Here is an 18,860-nt window from a genome sequence, read left to right on the forward strand (position 1 = left end):
TAACAAGCAGCATTCACTCCTGGAGAACCACAGAGCCACAGTGGACAGTCGTCTGCATTGTCCATGGCAATATGAGAGATTTGCAGCAATCTCTCATACTGAGCAAGCATGAAGCGACAGTGGAAAGAAAAACTCGCCATTAACGGGAGGGCAAAACCTCCAGCAGAACCAGGCTCGGTATGAACGGTCATCTGCCTCGACCGACGGGGTTAGAGAAGAGCTACTCTTAGAAGTTTACAAAAGTGGTCATTTTAAAGTTATGGGCTTTTTATTTTTCCCCTCAGAGATGACATTTCATAGGGTCAAGTTTAGCTGCCACTGGTCTTTTGGTGCCGTCGCCCTGCTGGAAGGTGACTTAGGTCTCATCAGGCTCAAGTCTTCTGCAGCCTCCGTATGATCACCACCATCTACCTTCCCATCGTTCCAGACAGGCATCCCCTCCTCATGATGCTGCCACCGCCATGTTTCACAGTAGGGTGTAGCAGCATTGTTCCTACACAAATTCTGTTGTACATGTTAGCTAAAATAAAGTTGCACTGACGCTGTTGTACATCCATTCAATTGATGGCTTCAGCAGTGCTCTGGGAACCACCCAAAGCTCTTAAAATCGGCCTGTAACCTTAAACTGCTTCATAACTTTACCCCTGTTAACATGTCTGGTGTGTTCCCTGGTTTTCATGATGTGCTTTAGTTCTCTAATAAACCCCATCAACCCTCTAGAGACGTTCACAATATTACGTTTAGTTTATTTATATAGCGCCATTTCACAATAAGTCATCTCAAGGCTTGTTACAACGTCATATGGACAGGTGCATTTCTACTGGGATTAAATTATATCCAGGTGGAGTCAAACTAGCGCTCAGGTGACTTCTGAAGGCACTTGGTTTTGTTTAGGGGGTTATCAGAGTAAAGTGGGCCAACCACGTGGATGTTTTAGACAACCATACTGTATTTTTTGCTTCCTCATCCTCCAGTACATACACTGTGGTTTGCGGTTTTACCAAAAAAAAGGAAGAAACTTCAAGGCTCTGCGTGTCTTATTTCTGTTTTCTCCCGGAAGTGCGGGCTAGGTAGTGCGGTCGATTATTAATGCCTTCAGGTTGCGACAGGTGAATCCATCGAGAGGTGACGTTCTTGGCTCGATTACGCCGCCCTCCACGTAGAAGTTTGTTTTAAGATGGCGGCGGAAGCAGCGCCGGAACAGGTAGGAGTCGTCAGACATTCCCCGCTGAAGGGTTTTATTAACGCGCTGTTTCTACGCTGGGCTTAAAGTGGCGGAAAGCAGTTCCCCTCCGTCCCGTTTCCATGCCAGCGAAGCGAACTAAGAAGTTCATCGCGTTTGTTTGCAGTGCAGGAAGCGCCGCTGAGAGAAGCGAAGTTGGCGTCGGCAGCAAGTGCGCTCAGCGAGGAAGGGAGGGAGGGCGAGCCTCGCTCAGTGGCCGCCTGCTGTGACCCCCCGCTGGGACTCCGCGAGGCAGCAGATGACCCCCCCTCCGGAGCTGTTAGTGCGGACGAGCCAGAGGAGCGCGATGGTGGTACAGCAGCAGCAGTAGCGCCAGCATCATCATCATCATCATCATCATCATCATGGAGCTCTCCGAGCGGAGGCAACCTGTCATCCACCTGTAGCGTCCACCAGCTGCGGCATGGCCAACCCCAGCCTCGGCCCACCGAACCAGATGGACGGCGGCTGTGGTAAGGCTGCTGCTGCGGAGCGCAGGCTCCATCCTCCGCCTTTATGCCGCTGAAACGCTCAGACCGGCTCCCTCTGACCCGGGCCACGTGTGCTGCCCTCTCCATCGCCTTTTAATACACCAAACTACACGAAACAGAAGGGAAACGGGAACACGTTTTCTATTAGCTATAAAACAACACACTTTTTTATGAAGTAAAAAGCAGCTGTTTTTATATATTGAGAGCTTAGCATCAATTCGGCTTAGATCTTGAAAATAAAATAAAGTTTTACTTTAGCTCCTCCAGCGATTTTAAAAATCAACTACTGGGTAGATTTGTTTTTCCAAGGCATAACCTGAAAGAGCATCAAAGGAACTCTTTGTGTAGATTAAAGACATTTCTAAAATGAGTTTATAACTGAAATACTGAATTAGATAAACACCTGAAAAGCTGTGCACCAAAATCACAACACATGGAAATGTTGTTTTTTTTTTTTTTACACATTTCCTTGGAAACTTCCTGCAAACTATCTTTGATGCAGTGACTCTTATCTCAGTTGGGAGAGTAAGAGTGACCTGTAATAGTGCCTGTATTCAAGTGAAAGATCACATATGTTGCTATGAAACGTATTTGTCAGCCAATATTCGGTCTTCTGACAGATTTAATTTTTACACATAATATGGCTTAATTCAAGATAAAAAAAAAATAATTACATCAAAGCAAATGAGTTTTAAATTTGAGGTACTTGAAACCAGTAACTAACAGACTGTTGGGTGGATTGGGAAAACTCCCCTCAACATTGTTGTCTTTAGCAAGAATAAAAAACAAAATACAAAATGGGTAACTCGTGTATATAAAAATTCCTCAATTTCTGCAACAACAAATAAAAAGCTGGCTTTGAGTGGGTGGCGAGGCCAGCATCATCATCATTATTGATCAAGCAACTGTAGTAAAATGTGGCAGTCAGAAAGATTGTGGTGGTAGCCTGACCCGTACACCAAGCTCTATTTGGCCTTAGTTGGGTCAGGTAACTTGTTTTTATCAGCCCTTTTCTACCTTTAACTAAATGCTTAGTTAAAGTCTTGCTCCTGAAGACGTTGCTCAGTGTTGTTTCCTCATTCAAAGGCAGCTCTTAAATGACCTGGCCCATATCCCAGCTTTTGTCATGCTGTCAGAATAAAGCTAACTGTCTTTGTGTTTGTTCATATTGATCTGATGAGTCACGGAGCAAGGTTTGTGCATCTATTCAAAGATTGCTCTTTTAATCGGGCTAAAATGGCGGCTGTTGTTTTTTTTTTTAAACTTTGAAAGAGCAACAACACTTGCCCTCCTTTTTGTTTGGACTAAATTCTTCCCTATATTGTTTCTGACAGGAGTGGAAACGGCTTTAACTACCAGTTCCTTGCTGGCCTCTGCTAGTGGAGCGCAGCCGCTGTGGCACAGGATCAACCTGTTGCATAGTTTGTGAAAAGGTCTGCCGGACTCACATGGCAACCAGCAGATCAGGGCTTTAGAGCTGGGCAGGAATCTGGCTCCGTGGCACTCTGACTTGGAACGCGGCCGGCGTTTTTAAACCGCTTTAACAGGCTGACTCGTCGTTAGTTTCTTTTTGTTAAATGATTATTTTATGTAGGTTCCACTTTGTTCACACACAAACCTTCCAGCTGGTGTTAAAAGCCTGACGTAGCCCAGTGGGTGGTGGTGGTGGTGGTGGTGGTGGGGGGGGGGGGCTCTGTTCACATTACATTCCAGGCTCCAGTTACGGCCCGGCTACTGTGGCATTGAATTTCCCTCCTCTGTGTCCTGGTAAATTTGAGGAGGTTTTTAATCACTTTGTGCTTGCAATGCTAATTGCTTCAATGCCCCGTGCATTTCTATGGATTTACCTGATGACTTATAGATGTTTTCTATTGTAGTGTAGTGTTATTAGAAGGAACAGAATCTATAGTCTCTCATTAAGACGAAGCTGAATGAGTGAATGAGCGTGTAGCAGAAAACAACTAAAGGGCAAGTCCTCCTAATTTTTGTTTCTACCTTGAGAATCTTAATCTGCATTAGTTGAAAAACTAACTCTTTAAACCTGGACTAGAATATTCTACACTAATAGCAGAATCTTTCAAACCCAGTTTGTGATTTGTGAAACCAGGGCTGGATGATATAGGAAAAAAGCGTATTGATAAAATAGAAATCATATTGATCGATATCAATAATTATCAAAACATATATTTTAGGTGCAGCCCTGGCGATTTTATGCTGTTGCTTAATGATCAATTTTTAAATAAAGAACGCTAATTTCTACCAGCTTTTTACGTCTTAAAAAAGAAAAAAAGAACATGTGCTCTCTGAACTCTTAGAAGCTTTGATGGAGCGTTCCTGGGTCTGCGTTGTGATTGGTTGTGAGGATGTAATGACTGTACTATTAACCTACATGATAGGCTAGAATGCTAAAGGAAGGAAAACTGTTCTTCTATTGAACTTTTTATTCACCATTTTTTTTCTGTTGAACCGCACGTCTATCAATATATATATATATATATATATATATATATATATATATATATATATATATATATATATATATATATATATATATATATATATATATATATATATATATATATATATATATATATCTATATATATATATATATAGTTATTGAATTATCCTCTAGCTCTATGTGAAATATGTATTTGATTTGTGAAAGTTCGCCAAAGAGCCATGTTAGTTAAAAGATTTGTTGAGAAAAATCCAAGCAGGACTAGTTATTGTATTTTCTGGTTTCATTGACCCACCATCTATTTAAAAAACATGGCAGAATAGAGCAAATCAATCAAAACGGATAATATTTTAACAAGATAAAATAGCCTTAAGTATTTAAATATCCATTTTGCAAATATGCATCATTTGGTGCAATGCTTCAGCAGATTCCATCTGTTTATGCAGCCGCAGTCATTTTTCTTATGTTTAGAGGGTACTTTGTTAAACTCTTTTATTGGTAAATATAAGTGATGTCACAAATCACAAACTGGGTTTGAAACATCCTGCTACTAGTGTAGAATAATCTGATCCAAGTGTGAAGAGTCCAAACTTTGTAGTTTTTAAACCAGAGCAGATTAAAGATGCTCTAGGCAGTGAAAATCCAGGGGGAATTTAAGTGTTTCCTGAATCTGAAGCTCCAATCTGAAGCCAGCATCACCTTGGTCTCATTAAGCTGAGTCAGCAGAGCCCTGAATGTTGTGACACGGTGGAAATTTCTTCTGTAGTTCATGGATTTTTACAAAAGTGACCTCAGAGTGAAAAGCCAGAGGCTGACCCAGCCAGTCTTGTTCCCCACCTGTTGTTATCCGTCTCTGCGACATCCCCCGCAGACCAAACAGTCTTGTTTTTGAGCCAAGCCATTAACACTAAGGTACAACCATTTAATGTTGATATTAGGCATGGAGCCCTCACTGTCGTAACCAAGTTATAGTGATGCTTTTAACAGATCCACTTTCAACTCTGCAACAAAACAAAATCAGTCCAGCCGTTCCCACATTTTAAAGCCCTTTAATTCAGATAGCAGAGAGAATGCCACAGTGTAAAGCATCAAGTGAATCAGCATTTCCCCCTTCCCCACCTGTTGCTGCACACTGCCAGTCAGCAGGCTGAACCAAACCGAACAACTTTTTATTTGTTTACAAAAAATCCTGGCAAAGCAGCCTGACTCATTAACAATAGCGTCAGTAAATGTTATCATCATTATTATAATACAAAAGCAATTCATGGTTTTGTCTTGGGGAGAGGGGGCGCGTTAAAACCGTTAAATCTAAACAGATGATTATATCACCCTTTACAGCAATTTGGAACCTGTGTTTTTTTTTTTGTTTTTTTTAAGTGCTCTCCAAATAAAATTGGATTGGATGGATCATGATTCAAATGTGCTCTATGGAAGAACAGGATAAAATTTACATTTTATCTTCAGGGCTTTTTTTTTTTGTCAAATTAGAATATATAAATAAACAAAAGGTTTGCCAGCGGGTTCTGGTAATGTAATATTGAATCAGCTTCACCTACGTTCAGTACTTCGTCACTGTCCTTGTGCTATTTGTTTGACGGTTACGAAACCAGGGGAAACTCATGAAATATTGCTTTAGTTTATAACGGTGAAAAGCTGCTCGCACCGTCTTTTGTTTAAACGCAGATAAGTGTTTCGCTGCTGAGTCAACAGTCACAGAACACGGCTGGTTAAATATGGGCACCAGGGATTATTTAACAGCTCCATGCTCAGGATTTCTTATCAAACTGGAGAAACAGACAGTTAAACATTACTCCAGGGCTCGTCCTTTATTTTAAATATTAATTTTTGTGTTCATTAACAGTCATTCAGTAGAACATATTGTGCCGTTTGTGTCGATTGACAAAAAAAGTGTAAAAACTGTGTTTTCTGCTCTGTTTAGGGGTGTCTGGGGGAGTCGTTGTGAAGAACGGCTCTTTAGGCAAAGAACAGACTCCCTCCAGCGCTGAGCCCAGCCGTACCGACCCCAGTCAGCTGGTCCTGCCCAGCTACAGGCCGTCCTGCTCCTCCACTCCCATCTACTACAGCAGTCCCCAGAAAAACGGCTCTGACCTGGACCCCGACAGCCACAGCTTAACCTCTCAGGACTCAGGAATCCCCACTCTAGAGATCCACCCTCCGGACCCTGCCCTTCACAGCCACCATCACCAAGGCGATGGAGGCATCCTGGACGCCAGCGAAGACTCTCCCGCCACTTTACCTCTAGACGACAATGCGAGCGACAGCTTTGGCATGCACAGGTCATCCACGTTCCCCCGCAGTGGCTACGACTCCGTGCGGCACTTCAGCCCCGCCATCAGGTTAACCGCCGCAAGCGGGCTAAGCGTTGGGGGCGGAGCCCTAAACCGCAGCGACGACATCTCGGTGTGCAGCGTGTCCAGCATGAGCACCGAGCTGTCGGTCTCCAATGAGGACATCCTGGATTTCACCGTCACCTCCGACTCCAGCGCTATTGTAACCTTGGAAACGGATCTCAGCGGCTCCGCTCACTTCTCAGACGTGACGCTGTCTTCACCACCAGGGAACCGAGGACATCCAGGCTCCGGTGTCATACGGCAGGATGAAGGAAGGCTCAAGAAACCGGGACCGTTTGCAAATTTGTTCAACAAGTAAGTAAAGCACGTAAACATCTACTGTGTCTAGGTCACAGTATCTGCTGATCATGCCCGTTTCACCGTATCGCAGGGGTTAAAGTTCTCCGTCGGATTTGCGTCATTTGGAAAATGAGCGCAAATTGTTCCGTCTACACTTTTTAGTCAAGGTTTATAACTGAAGCTGCTCTTAACCAATGAAACATGGCAGAGCCAGGACATTAGCCAATCAGGCGAGTCTTTGCAAAGCGGACATCTGCTCTGCCAGACTGAGCTTCATCTGTGTTTAATGATAACTTTTGGAAGAGCATCTCAAACTGACCACAGATGCTATGAATGAAAGTAGTGGTGGTCAAAGGTTTTCTTTGGGTTTATGCAAACCAGCAGGTCAGGAAGTGGAGCGGAATGAACATCTGAACAACATCTGAAAACGCCTGTCAGCGTTTATTCACTGGCTTCCAGCAACTCGGCTGATAAACGCGGCGACCAACCAGGGACCTCCTCATGATCCACTGTTATGTTTTATTTAAAACTTGAAGAGTAAAGCACTAGCTCAGGCTAATTTAGCATGGCGCACTTTTTTTTTTTTTTGAAGAAGGGTCGGAATATGAAACAATGTCCTGCATTTGACTGGGTCCGTTTTGGAAAAAGTAGAAAAATAAATAAATTCACCTGCGCTTTTCTGTAACAAAGAAAGCAGAGCTGCAGTCAGAGCGGCTATCAGTCAATAAGCAGCAGCTCCGCCTGATGAGCCGCAGCGCACCAGGACATCTTAATAAAATGACAAGGATTTTGATGTGTACAGATTATTAAGGAAACTACATAAAAAAATAAATAAATAAACTGCAGCTACAACATGGACTGAAGAACGGGTTCTAACTGGGTGAGGCCAGAGGTTTATTCTCAGATTCTCAGAGAGCTGTTGTGAAGGGTTTTTTTTATTTTCACAAGTAGTGGAGCGAGATGTGAAGCTACACTGTAGAAGCAAGTCGTACTAGAAACCGCTGAAAAAGCCTCCTGTCTGTGGATCTATGGACTCATTTTACTCCGACCCCAAAACACCTGCCAGACAGACTGCTACTAAGATTAAAGTTTTATTAAACATCAAAAAAGTTAAATAATGCCTTTTAATAAACTCATGAGTTGTGACTATTAATTGTTGAGCAATAATGGGCATAGCAGAGAGTGGTTATTGTAATGTACGATCTGTGTTAAACTAAAATGTATGACATCATAGTGTTGGTTATGTGTACTGCATTGTCCAGGTTGTGGTTGGCCTTGTATGTTTATAGGATTAATTTATACTGAATGGGACAGGGAGCCAGTGGAGTTAATGTACAGGAGTGAAGTAGACGATGTAATGATGAAGCTGCTGTCTTTTGTACTAGTTGTGGTTTATGAAGGTTTTCTGGAGGACAGGGAGGGAAGGGAGCTGAAACTGTAAAGTGGACTGTGGACCAGTTTGGCAAAAGTGTGAAGGAAGAACTTGATGCTGCAGAGATTAAAGTTAACCAGGTGATGTTCTGGATGTGGAAAGTGAAGGAGAGGATGGGAGGCTGTCCAGGAAGACACCAAGGCTCTGAAGCTGAAAGGTGGGACAGAGACAGGAATGGTGAGTGGATATTGTAAAACTACCAGATTTGGTTCAAGTTGACTCTGCACAATAAGCAAGTGAGGGAACTAATGTGGCATTATTTCCATGGTCCCGGGAATATATGGGCTGACTCGAAATTTTTTTAGTCAAACTGATTATTTTTGTTTTAACCCATGCGGTATCAACACCCGTTCCCAATTGTAACCACCTGTTTGGACACTTTATTGTGAAAAGCCAAACCCCTATTGCATTGCCTTGCTTTGCATTCATACACAGTTTGCCACATTAAACCCCAGACCTCTGTGTTTTCTTGGTGTCTTATGTAACTGATCAACACCAAGGAGCTCCTGTTAGTGAAGTAGAAGCAAATGATTCGTGATTTAGATCTGCTTGATTTTATTGTATTTTATTGTATTGTATATGTTTAAGTATTGAAAACGTATTTAAAACAATGACACATTGAATCTTGAAAAACAATGTGTATGATGCATTTGCTGAACAGGGAATTGTGTTTAACATTACATTTTCCCTAACATCATTTTGTGAAGTCTTGGATAAGAAAATTAATAGTTTCTACAAATAGTAAATAAGACTCAATTATTTCAACCAAACTACTTCGCTCACATATTAATGCAGCTACTGAGGGCTCTTAGACATTTAATCATATCTTTGGTAAAGTATATTCTACGGATTCCAGTCTGTTTGAATGTCCGGCTCATGAATTGGTTGAGCAGGTCTGTCGTTGCTGAGTGATGCAGATATATCACAGAGGAGAAAATCTTGCGTGCCGTATACTTGATGAACGTCTATGTTTAAAGTCTTCTCAAACAAGGGAACTCGGTACCTTTTTTGCTCATTAGATGATGGAGCTGGTGGTTATTTTGCTGTTTTGAATTTGCGCTGGACTTTTTTCTGCTTGCCCCTTTTTCTGCCATCTTTACTGACTTCTTCAGTTTCCCACAGGGTGAGCATTTACTTGTGGTGGTGGACAGAGCAGAGTTTCTTTGTACTGTACTGCGTAGTATGGTGCCAGTCTCTAAATCACAAACATTCCTCATACTGGAAATCTCACATATCAGGTGATATTTTTTACTCTGAATGTCATGTAATTATAATTTTATGGATTTGACTACGTCACATATACCAGAGCTCATGTCTTACATACTCGGACGCAGCCCCAGTGGCATAGGCAGGCATGGGGGGGGGGCGTGCCCGCCCAGGTCTGGGAGCTGTTATTTGGGTTTTGTTTTTTACCTCAGAGTGGCCAACTTTCTGTTATTCCCATCTCAATTTGTCAATCATACAATTCAACCAATCAAACCAGCTCAACTACTGAGAGAGGGGACGGCTTCACTACATTTATATTCTAATTGGAGACGACTGTGGTCACCATTGCTAGTGTGGCATGGATATTTGGACTTCTTTACAAATGAATGCAAGAAGTGACAACTGAGCAAATGAGAGCGAGCAGGAAGCAACGGCATTAATTTCTGTTTGGTACGTAAGCACTGACGTCAACACTGTTTAAAAAGCCAATGGGGGAATTTATCTTCCTGGGCGGGTCTCACTTTACCTGGGAGGGCTGCCCAAGAAAACGTATGTGTGAGAAACACTGTCATATCGCAGCTGGTGTTGCAATATTTACCAACATTATTACCATCGTAGTGAGATTGTGTTGCTTTTTAAAGATGTTCAAGTTAGCAGCTGTAACCGGAGACAATGTAGAAATGTTCAGCATGACTATATTTTTAACACACTGTATCTGTGGGAGTTTTTTTTTTTTTTGCTGGTTCACCCAGACTTATTGAGAACTTGTTGCTATTGTATTCCTAGACTTTAACACATTGTCGTTACAGACATGTTTATCCCAACGTGTTGCAGATAAACTGACTGTATGGACGTTTGGCTCAGGCTTCAGAGATTCAGCCACCGTTTTGTACATTGAACTGTTCCCTGTTGGCTAGAAAGGAAGATTTATGCAGAATCCTAAAACTGGATGGAGAGCTGCAGCTTAAAGCTTATAGGCTACTGATGGTGTTTTAAAAAGAGGAATACAAGTGCTCTACCAATAAACAGGCTAAAAGTGGAAAAAAGATTGCTGTCATCGTAGTGAGGAAATACCATGTTCTGTGCTTGAGATCTTGCAGAAGTAGACGTTGCTCAAGGTTGCCGTGCAAACCCGGCTCCCCCCCCCCCCCCCCCCGCCCCCCCCCATACCGCTCTGTTACAGCTAAGCCAGTCCATGACCCTGGTGACCCTGACCCGTTGTTCCCCACACGGTGAAACATTTGGAAGAAGTACTGCTGTCTCGCCTCAAGGAGCAGGCTTTCTCAAACTAGAAACAGTCAGAAGATGCACACACCACATTAATCCTGAGCTCGTTGACTCTTGTTGATTGATTTGCCATCTTCACTTAAGTTGTAATTCTTAATGCCTCAGATGCACGGTGATCTCAGCTGAAGGAGGAAACAGAAGAGCAATACATTGCCCTGCTCAGTCATTTCTCATAGGTCAGACGGGAGAAGCCTGCTGGTTTGCTGTCTTTGCAGAGAACTTTCTATGTTGGATCAGAGTCACAATGGGATTTATCCAGTGGTGTTCTTATAGATGCTGCTCAGTGATGCTGGACAAGGGCTGAATCTTAGGAGGATTTTATCCACCTTAGGTGTCACAGAGACATAGCCAGGGTTGTCTTTCAGTTCCCCTCACTGCTTTACCACTGCAGCTGGGCCTCTGAAGGTTCCTTAAATTTCTGATGAATCACCTGCAGTGCTGTTTAACCACTTTCTCCCACCCACCCACCTGTTCTCCTTTTCACTTCTGAAGAGCAAAATTAGGTACAGCTCTGGCGCTTTTCTGCAGTTGATGCAAAATTTAAATGGACAGTTTTATGTGCTTTTATCTTTAAAAGGTAACTCACCCCCAAATCGACTTTGTTTTTGCTAATGAGTTGTTTTATAGTGCTGTCTACATGTCCTGCCGATTATCTTCACAATTTACTGCATATTTATTTAAATCCTGCTTTTGCCTCCAAGCCAATGTGACGCCCTCCTAAGGTTATACGGGTGTCTTGCATTGAATTTCAAATCGTTTAAGTTAGTAGCTAAGCTAATTAATTAACTCGATTAATTAGCTTAGCATTCAGTTAGTTTATTTAGCATTTATTTAGCTTTTACAAGTAGCTCAGACCCCAGCCATCTCTCAGGTGGCCTGAAATGGCTCAGAGGGGACTTGATGTGACGCGAGAGCTCATCTTTCTATTTGAGTGACTTTATTTATAGAGGAAAAGCCTGTTGAAATGGCCCTGTCCACAGCAACTCTGATATTTTAGAAAAAACACTTGTATTTGTTCTCTTTTCAGCTTCTGTTCACACATACAAAATGGGTTTTTGATGAGGAAAAAGGTTTTAAAAATAGTTTCCAAAGTAGAGATTTTCAACAACTGGCCAAACGGTGTCAGAGAAGACAAACTGCAGCTGGTATGAGATGCTCTAGCCTCGGACTCGAGCCATGCTCAGGTATTTATTCTTTTGAGCTTCGATATGATGTTAATGTCAGTGTTATCACCACCTTCTGACAAGGCATAGGTATTTGCTGCTTTGGACTGGAATCTTGCAGATTTTTAATTTACCTTTTGCTTAATCAAGAGAAAATATCCTGCTGCGTAGCTTTGGCCTTTGTTTCTCTACGTATTGCTTGTTTCAATCTCGCATTACTCACATTGAATGTGAGCAGAACAATCTCCACTCTTTCAAGCACAACTTTATGAAAAAGAAAATCTGTGTTTGTACTGGGTAACGTGTCACTTGGCTGCCACTCCTTGCCGCCTCCCCCTCTTTTCACCGTTGACTGTTCTATCTACTACATTCTTACCTCCGATACAGAAGTTACTCATTTCCTCACCCATTGGTCTCCTCCCATTCAGACGAGGCATCCCAGAGCGGAGGCGGGACGCTGCGGAGGAGTCCGCTTCTGCTTTCATTCTGCCTCGGCAGTCTGACTCTGGAGGACTATCCCCCCCGCTCTCTGTGGTTAATGCTGTGAGGACAGTGGACCTGACTGTTCGCTGAGGGAGGCTTCTGAGCAGTCGTCTCTCCTCACTGAACACTTTTCCCATCAGATTTTCTTGGTTTTGGCTTTCTTAGGCGAGCGAGCAGGATGGCAACTCCATCACTTCTTCTGTACATTGACAGGTAGGTGAGTGGACGTTTGGCGCGTCTGCAACAAGCTTTCCTTAAAGACCTGTAGAGGCACAAAAGTCGGCCAACGCTGAGTTGATCATTGGTGAGATGATGCCAGTTTTAATCATTCAGGGCTAAATGTCCATGTCTCTTGGATCGGGCGTGTTGTGTTTGAGTGCTGGAGAAGACAGCCTGGAGCGTTCACCTCACTGCCGTCCAACGTGGGAAAAAACTCAATGTTCTCTGCCTGGCTTCTTGTTCTGGCTTGTTTGGAGTTTCCGTAATATCTGAGCTCACTGTCAGCCCCTGGGACATTTGTTTAGTTTTTTTTCCCAGAGACCAGACTCGTACAGCAGCTCTGTAAACGCTTGGAGACTTGAGCCCAAATCAGAACACCACAGAGCTCAGATCCAGCAGACCACCAGGTGTTCTGCTGGTCTCTGTAGCCGCTCCACTTGAGCGCTCAACCGTAGCCGCAGTCATTCATCCGTCACGCCGAGGCACGTTTGTCCCGAACTTAAAGCAACTAGAGTTCCTGCTTTGTGGGTGTTTGATGGAGTAAACTACAGCTCGTCTGAGGAGTACATGTTCAGCGTTAAAGGCTGAAAGTCAAGGCTCTGGGTTTAAAGGTGGCCCCTGCCCTTCGATCATGTTAGGTTGTGTTATGCTGGTTCAAAAGGTTACTCAAGTTCAATGACTGAAAGCATCTCTGAGGATAAGAATAGCCTCGTTTACTCACAGTTCTTACAGTGTTTGGCATCTGGTTGATGTTGGTCTAAGTTTCAGAAAGAATTTGGGTTCTTTGTAGCGGCCTTTTCTTGCGTACACTGTGTGATTGTTTCTGTTTTCTGTGGGTGGAACTTCTTGGCTCTGATTCAGGTAGATATTTCCCAATATAACTAGTGATAAAAGTCCATCACAAGTTTGTCTTCTGTCAATGTAATGCTTTTTTGAAAGCAATTAAAAAAAATCAAACCTATTCATTTCCACATCTACTTGATGCCTGAAAAACAAACATCTTAGAAAACGATCACTCCGTGCCGTCCATGAACCATAAATAACAGGACGTGTTGATTTAATCTGCATGTTTCGTCCCTCCTCCTCCAGCAACAGAATGAGGAAAAGCCTTGAGCCGCTGCTGTTATCTTCATGGCTTCAGCTTCTTTAAAGCGGAGTGGAAAATGCAGCAGGTTGACGTGGAACGCGCTGCTTTGAGCGAGGCGGGCCGAGGCGTCAGCATCCAGCAGTGCATGCTACTGTAAACACGCGGTGCCTGAACTACTTTGATGCGTGGTCATGATTGAAGAGCAGCTGGTGTTGGGTTCTTGGCTTGTCTTTAGAAACAGAAAGCGTTGCCATTCCCCAGTGTTTTCACTTGTGATTTGCCTGTTTGTCTAGCAGCGCGGCTTGTCTAAACAGCTGCTCAGGGTATTGAAGTGGAAAGGCCTAAATCCACTTCCTCTCATTTTTCTACTTGACTTAACTTTGTGGTCTGATGTTGGCTGTAAAGAATGAAAGTTTAGCTGTTTTTTTTTTTTTTTCTCTTGCTATTTCTGTTTATCTCGTCGTTGCATCTGGCAGAGAGCAACAAAGAATTTGACTTCAGTTTTATAAGCTCACAGAGTAAAGACATCAAATATAAGTGTATCCACTTTAGAGGAGGTAAAACCATTTTTTAATAAAAGAACAAATATGTATATATCTACACCAATTATTTTTAAAAGTACAAATTAAAATAGTGATTTTTTTTTTTTTCTTTTGAGCTGAAAATGGTCAATGATCCGTCTGCAGCCCATTTCTCTTCCTCTACTGGGCGTTAACAAGTATTATTATTAGAGCTGCTTTGCTGAGTCTGCAGTGTTGGCAACGATATTGGCTAAAACTACGATGGGCCACCTCTAAAACGTCTTTAGATGGTGTCCGGCTGTTACTGTCGGCCCGGTTAATGGCGTATCGCTCTGCCTGCAACACAGAAATGTGTTTTTGTGTTCCATGCATTGCTTCACAAGATGCACCGTGTTAAAGAGATTTATTGGTATTTGAAGAGCTGTGACTACTAATCTGTTTTGAAAAGCTTTCTTGGTCTTTTTTTGGCAGAGGTGAGAAACCTCTGCAGGGTGTGCTGTGTGTTTTAGATAGAACAGCACAGAGGCACATAATTTCGATAACTTTTTAGTGACCTTTAATATTGCTATATAAGGATTTAGACAGATGTCCAGTAGTAATATTGCAGTTATGGCTGATAACTGATATTCACCAGAAATATAAAAATTTCCCTGCCCTATTCAACACTTTGGGATGGGTGGGGGGGATACGACCTCCCGCTGATGTAGCTTCTCTGCTCCGATTAAACAACCCCAAACATGTGCTGCAGCACTGTCACATGACCAAACACAAACACATGGCCAGCCTACTCCACCCCCCCCCCCCCCCCCATCAGCCCACGCCGAGGCATTGGCTGGCCGATGGATCAGCCGACCTATAGCGTGTTCCTTAATGGTTTCCAGTCATTTCCACGTATTTAATGACCCTCCCATTGTTTTCACTGGATTATTGCACATTCAGTGACTTTAGTTTGCATTTGCAGTGTTAAACTGAAGAGTGGTTTGGCAAATTCAAACCCGCTTAGTTGTTAGGGTTTAATGTTCTGACACATTTCAGTTGTAAACGGCGCATGTGTTTATAAGATTTTTATTGAATCTATCCTTGTTTAAGTCCTTGGGGCCTAACCCTCAGGGATCCGACTTTAATGATACTAAAGCTGATTCCCCTCTGGTCCAGAAGGCTTCCTTATGTCCTTCCTGGCTGGATCGGTTATCGCCTATGAATTAATGAGTCCCTATGTGAACCAGCTGCTACGCTGAATAAGATCTCCAAACGAGATTATCAGAGCACACTGATCATTATCAGCAGCTTCTAGCGTCTGAGGCCATTATTTTTCCTGTCAAATTTTATCAAGCGTTTTATTTGACCGTAGTTAGAATTTATTAAGGCTTTTAATTGAACTGCTCCTGCTGCAGCTGCTTGTTTGTATATGAATGGTTGGATTAGTGAGCTAAATGGCGCAGTGGAAACAGGAACCCTGCCTTTTTAGCTTTGCATACAGGAGGAAGGGTACTTGCCTTCTATTCAGGTGATGCTGACTCCTCATGTTTGTGCAGAGACGACGGTTTGGTGATACGACGAGCAATTGGTAGTTGTTTCATTAATAAAGTAGTGTTTAGATCCGTTTTATGTCCTCCAGTCTAATTCCCTTTCTGGGATCCCTGCTTTTCTACAGGAACCTGTTTGCCAAGAAGGTGAAGGACGGTCGATCCCCGGAGCAAAAAGATCCCGGTTGGAAGCTGTTTGGGAAAGTCCCGCTCCGGGAAGGCTCCATGAAGGACCCCAAGAAGATCCAAAAGGTAGAAATGAATCCATGTTTCAGTGACGTCATAACTTTGAAGCAAACGGCTGAGGCTGTGGGCTTCACCAATGTAGAGCTGCTGAGAAAGCAGGTCAGAGAAGATGCAGCTCTAAAGAAGCCTCACCAGCCTGAACTGTTTAGATGGCCCAGCAGTCAGAATTTCCCACTAGGTTCTAAGATGCACCACATACATGCTCTTTGCTCCAGCACACTAGATTTGAAGAGATTAATTTCTTCAGTTGTGTGTCATCACGTTCTGCAGAGGTCTGTTAAAGAACCATCAAGTTATGGAAGGCATCTGAAAGCTGGGAGAAAGGTCTAACATGCAGGGGAGGGTCCAGAGGATAAGAAAGCACCAGTTTATCCCTGGCATCCTGCAGCTTTACTGGCAGGTGAAATCAGCTGGTGCCTAAAAGCAGCCGATATTCAGCTCAACCTCCCTAACCAGAGATCCTTTAGTAGCAAATCAAACATCTCATTCCCACTAGTTTTTTTCATTCAATGCACCAATGCCCTGACTGAGTGATGGTGCTCAGTGTGGTGGACTCAGGGAGGCTTATGAAATAAATTCAGACAAAGCATAGTAGGTGTAGTCGGCTCTTTAAAGGCAGACTGAGTTGTCTGGAGACGGATCGGTGTTCATCCAGGCCGAGGCGTCTAAACAGACAGTGAGACTTCAGTAGGTGCTGATTATTTCACTCCTTCACTGATTTGTTCTTCTGGAGTTTGGTTGTTTTTAACCCGACTTTTTCAGCTCCAAAACGGAGCTTTCTGACACAGGAAGTCAATCCGTTCCCACCTTGGGGACGTTTTGTCTCTGGCAGCGGGGCAGATTGAGCCGCCGCCAACATCAGCAGGGTGCTCTGAATCGGCTGAAAACTGGATCGGCAGCTTAACTCAGTCATGATTGTGTGCACAATCAAGGAATTTGACTTGGTGCTACAGCGCTCACAACATAAGCTTTTTTTATTTCTTACCACACTTTCAAATGGCAGAAATAAACGTAAAGCTAAAATAAATGCTTTTTAAAATCCGTAAACATTAAAAGCTTGGCCACGTGGTGTATTCGGTCATTCTTAGAGAGGATATCCCCTCTACCATCAAACAATAGATTGTTTGCTTACTGATCATTTGCTCTGCTGCCTGTTTGTTTAAGCCTGTCAGAGAGAACATGGCCTTCCTGACTTGGCTAGAAAAGAAGAGTTTATAAAGAAACAATAGAGAAAAAAATTTGAGCAGAAATCTGTTTCAAGGAAAGCCAAATTAAAACAAATTAAAATCCTCATTTTACAATAGAGTCCTGTCAAACTTTATGCAAAGTTATTGATTCATTAGAAGTCCTCTATGTACTGGGCATTAGGTTTAGCAGGTTTACGGCCAGTCGGCTGTAGTTTAGACGTAGCTGCAACACTGGTATATAAACGGAGAGTAGCATTACATCTTTTATTGCCTTTCTGTAGCTACAGATATTGACTGCATTAGCTTGATGATGTCAGTGTTTGTCTGTGGGAGGCTTCTGAGAAGAGCAGATGTTACAAATACGAAGTGTGAGCAGCTCAGCATTTCTGTCGCGCTCGGAGAGGGAAAACCAAACGTGACTCGAGTTCTCACCCTCCTGTAAAATGCCACAGCTGAGTGATAAGTCTGTTACATATTAACGCTGTCAGGCTTAACGTGGCCCTGGAATAATAATAAAGAACATGCTGTGATTGTGAGGCTGTGTCCCTGGGTGAGATAAGCGTGTTGTCTTGAGCAGAAACACCCCCATCTGTAATATCGAGGCGTGGCGGCTAAATTTAGCATGCCCCGTGCTGGGAAGCAAGCTAGCACCCGCTGTTTGTGTCGACAGTTCATAGAAAGATGCCGAGCGTGGAGCCGGGGCAGGTCTCACTGTCATGGAAGGAGGAGGGATACGGCCAGGAGTTGTCTAGTTAGTAGGTTGCTGGAGGCCAACTTTTTATGTTTGCTGGAATTGTTACGTTGGGAGGATAAATATTAGATTTCAAAATAAAATGCGAACACTGATTCCATTGTGATTTTATTTTCTTTGCTTTATTTTACCTGCTCAATAATTAACTAAACATGGAATATTTTAGTGGCCCGATTTAAATAGAACATGTTTCTGTTTTAGTTGTTATATCTGAAATATAAACTGGGTCTCACTGTTGCTATAAGAGGAAGGCAGAACAAGGTTTTTTTCCCCCTGAAATATATTTAGGTCAATTGTTCTACGCTATTTTCAACAACAGGTGCAGGCTATGGGTCACGCTTTCTTCAAACATGCTTAAAGCAACTCATCAACAGTTTGTGATCGTCTGTGAAATCGTTCTTGCAATTCAGCCGAAGGGCCACACAAATTCATCCCGCGGGCCAAAAATGGCCCCCGGGCCACACGTTGGACACTTCTGCTGTAGGGAAGCTGTTGCTGTCAAAAAGGAAGACAAGTTTTAGCAAGATACACAGATTTATTTATATGAACTCAAGAGATTCACTGACTGCAGTCCTCATGCCTGAGTTTATTTCTAACTTTTGTAAAGCTCTGACCTGGTGATTCTTCTCTTTTAAAATAAAAAAATATATATATTTGGGGGAATTTATTTATTTTTTGTGCAACTTGGCCAGTTGTGTTATGTTTCAGATCAGAAAAATATAGAATTGAATTGATTGGTCAAAGACTGGTTAAGCATGTCCAATTCAAAATCAGCTGATTCCAGTCACCAGTTGAGCTGCTGTTTCATCTCTTTGTGTTGCGACATGGATTTGCTGCTCTTGTCTTTTAATCTGTTCACATGTTCTGAGGCTCTGCTGTTTTTAATTTTGCTCCACTTTAAGTTCCTTTGAGGTGTTGCAGAAAATGTC

General features: G+C 42.9%; 1 protein-coding gene across 5 annotated transcripts in view; it reads left to right on the plus strand.

The window, feature by feature from the left end:
* Positions 1-1,067: 1,067 nt before the first annotated feature.
* Positions 1,068-18,860, plus strand: part of tbc1d14 (TBC1 domain family, member 14) — a 47,016-nt gene continuing 29,223 nt past the window's right edge. Inside the window, exons 1-4 of one of the 5 annotated variants that reach the window (XM_021315878.2) lie at positions 1,068-1,204; positions 1,350-1,695; positions 6,112-6,838; positions 15,876-15,999. In XM_021315878.2, the coding sequence (XP_021171553.2) occupies positions 1,647-1,695; positions 6,112-6,838; positions 15,876-15,999 (900 nt within the window). In that variant the 5' untranslated portion in view covers positions 1,068-1,204; positions 1,350-1,646. Of the gene's footprint in view, positions 1,205-1,226; positions 1,696-6,111; positions 6,839-12,418; positions 12,608-15,875; positions 16,000-18,860 lie in introns of those variants that run through there. The other 4 variants (XM_021315877.2, XM_036146242.1, XM_012861474.3 and 1 more) reach the window with 4 other exon arrangements.

Source organism: Fundulus heteroclitus, chromosome 14, assembly GCF_011125445.2.
Source record: "Fundulus heteroclitus isolate FHET01 chromosome 14, MU-UCD_Fhet_4.1, whole genome shotgun sequence".
Lineage (NCBI taxonomy): Eukaryota > Metazoa > Chordata > Actinopteri > Cyprinodontiformes > Fundulidae > Fundulus > Fundulus heteroclitus.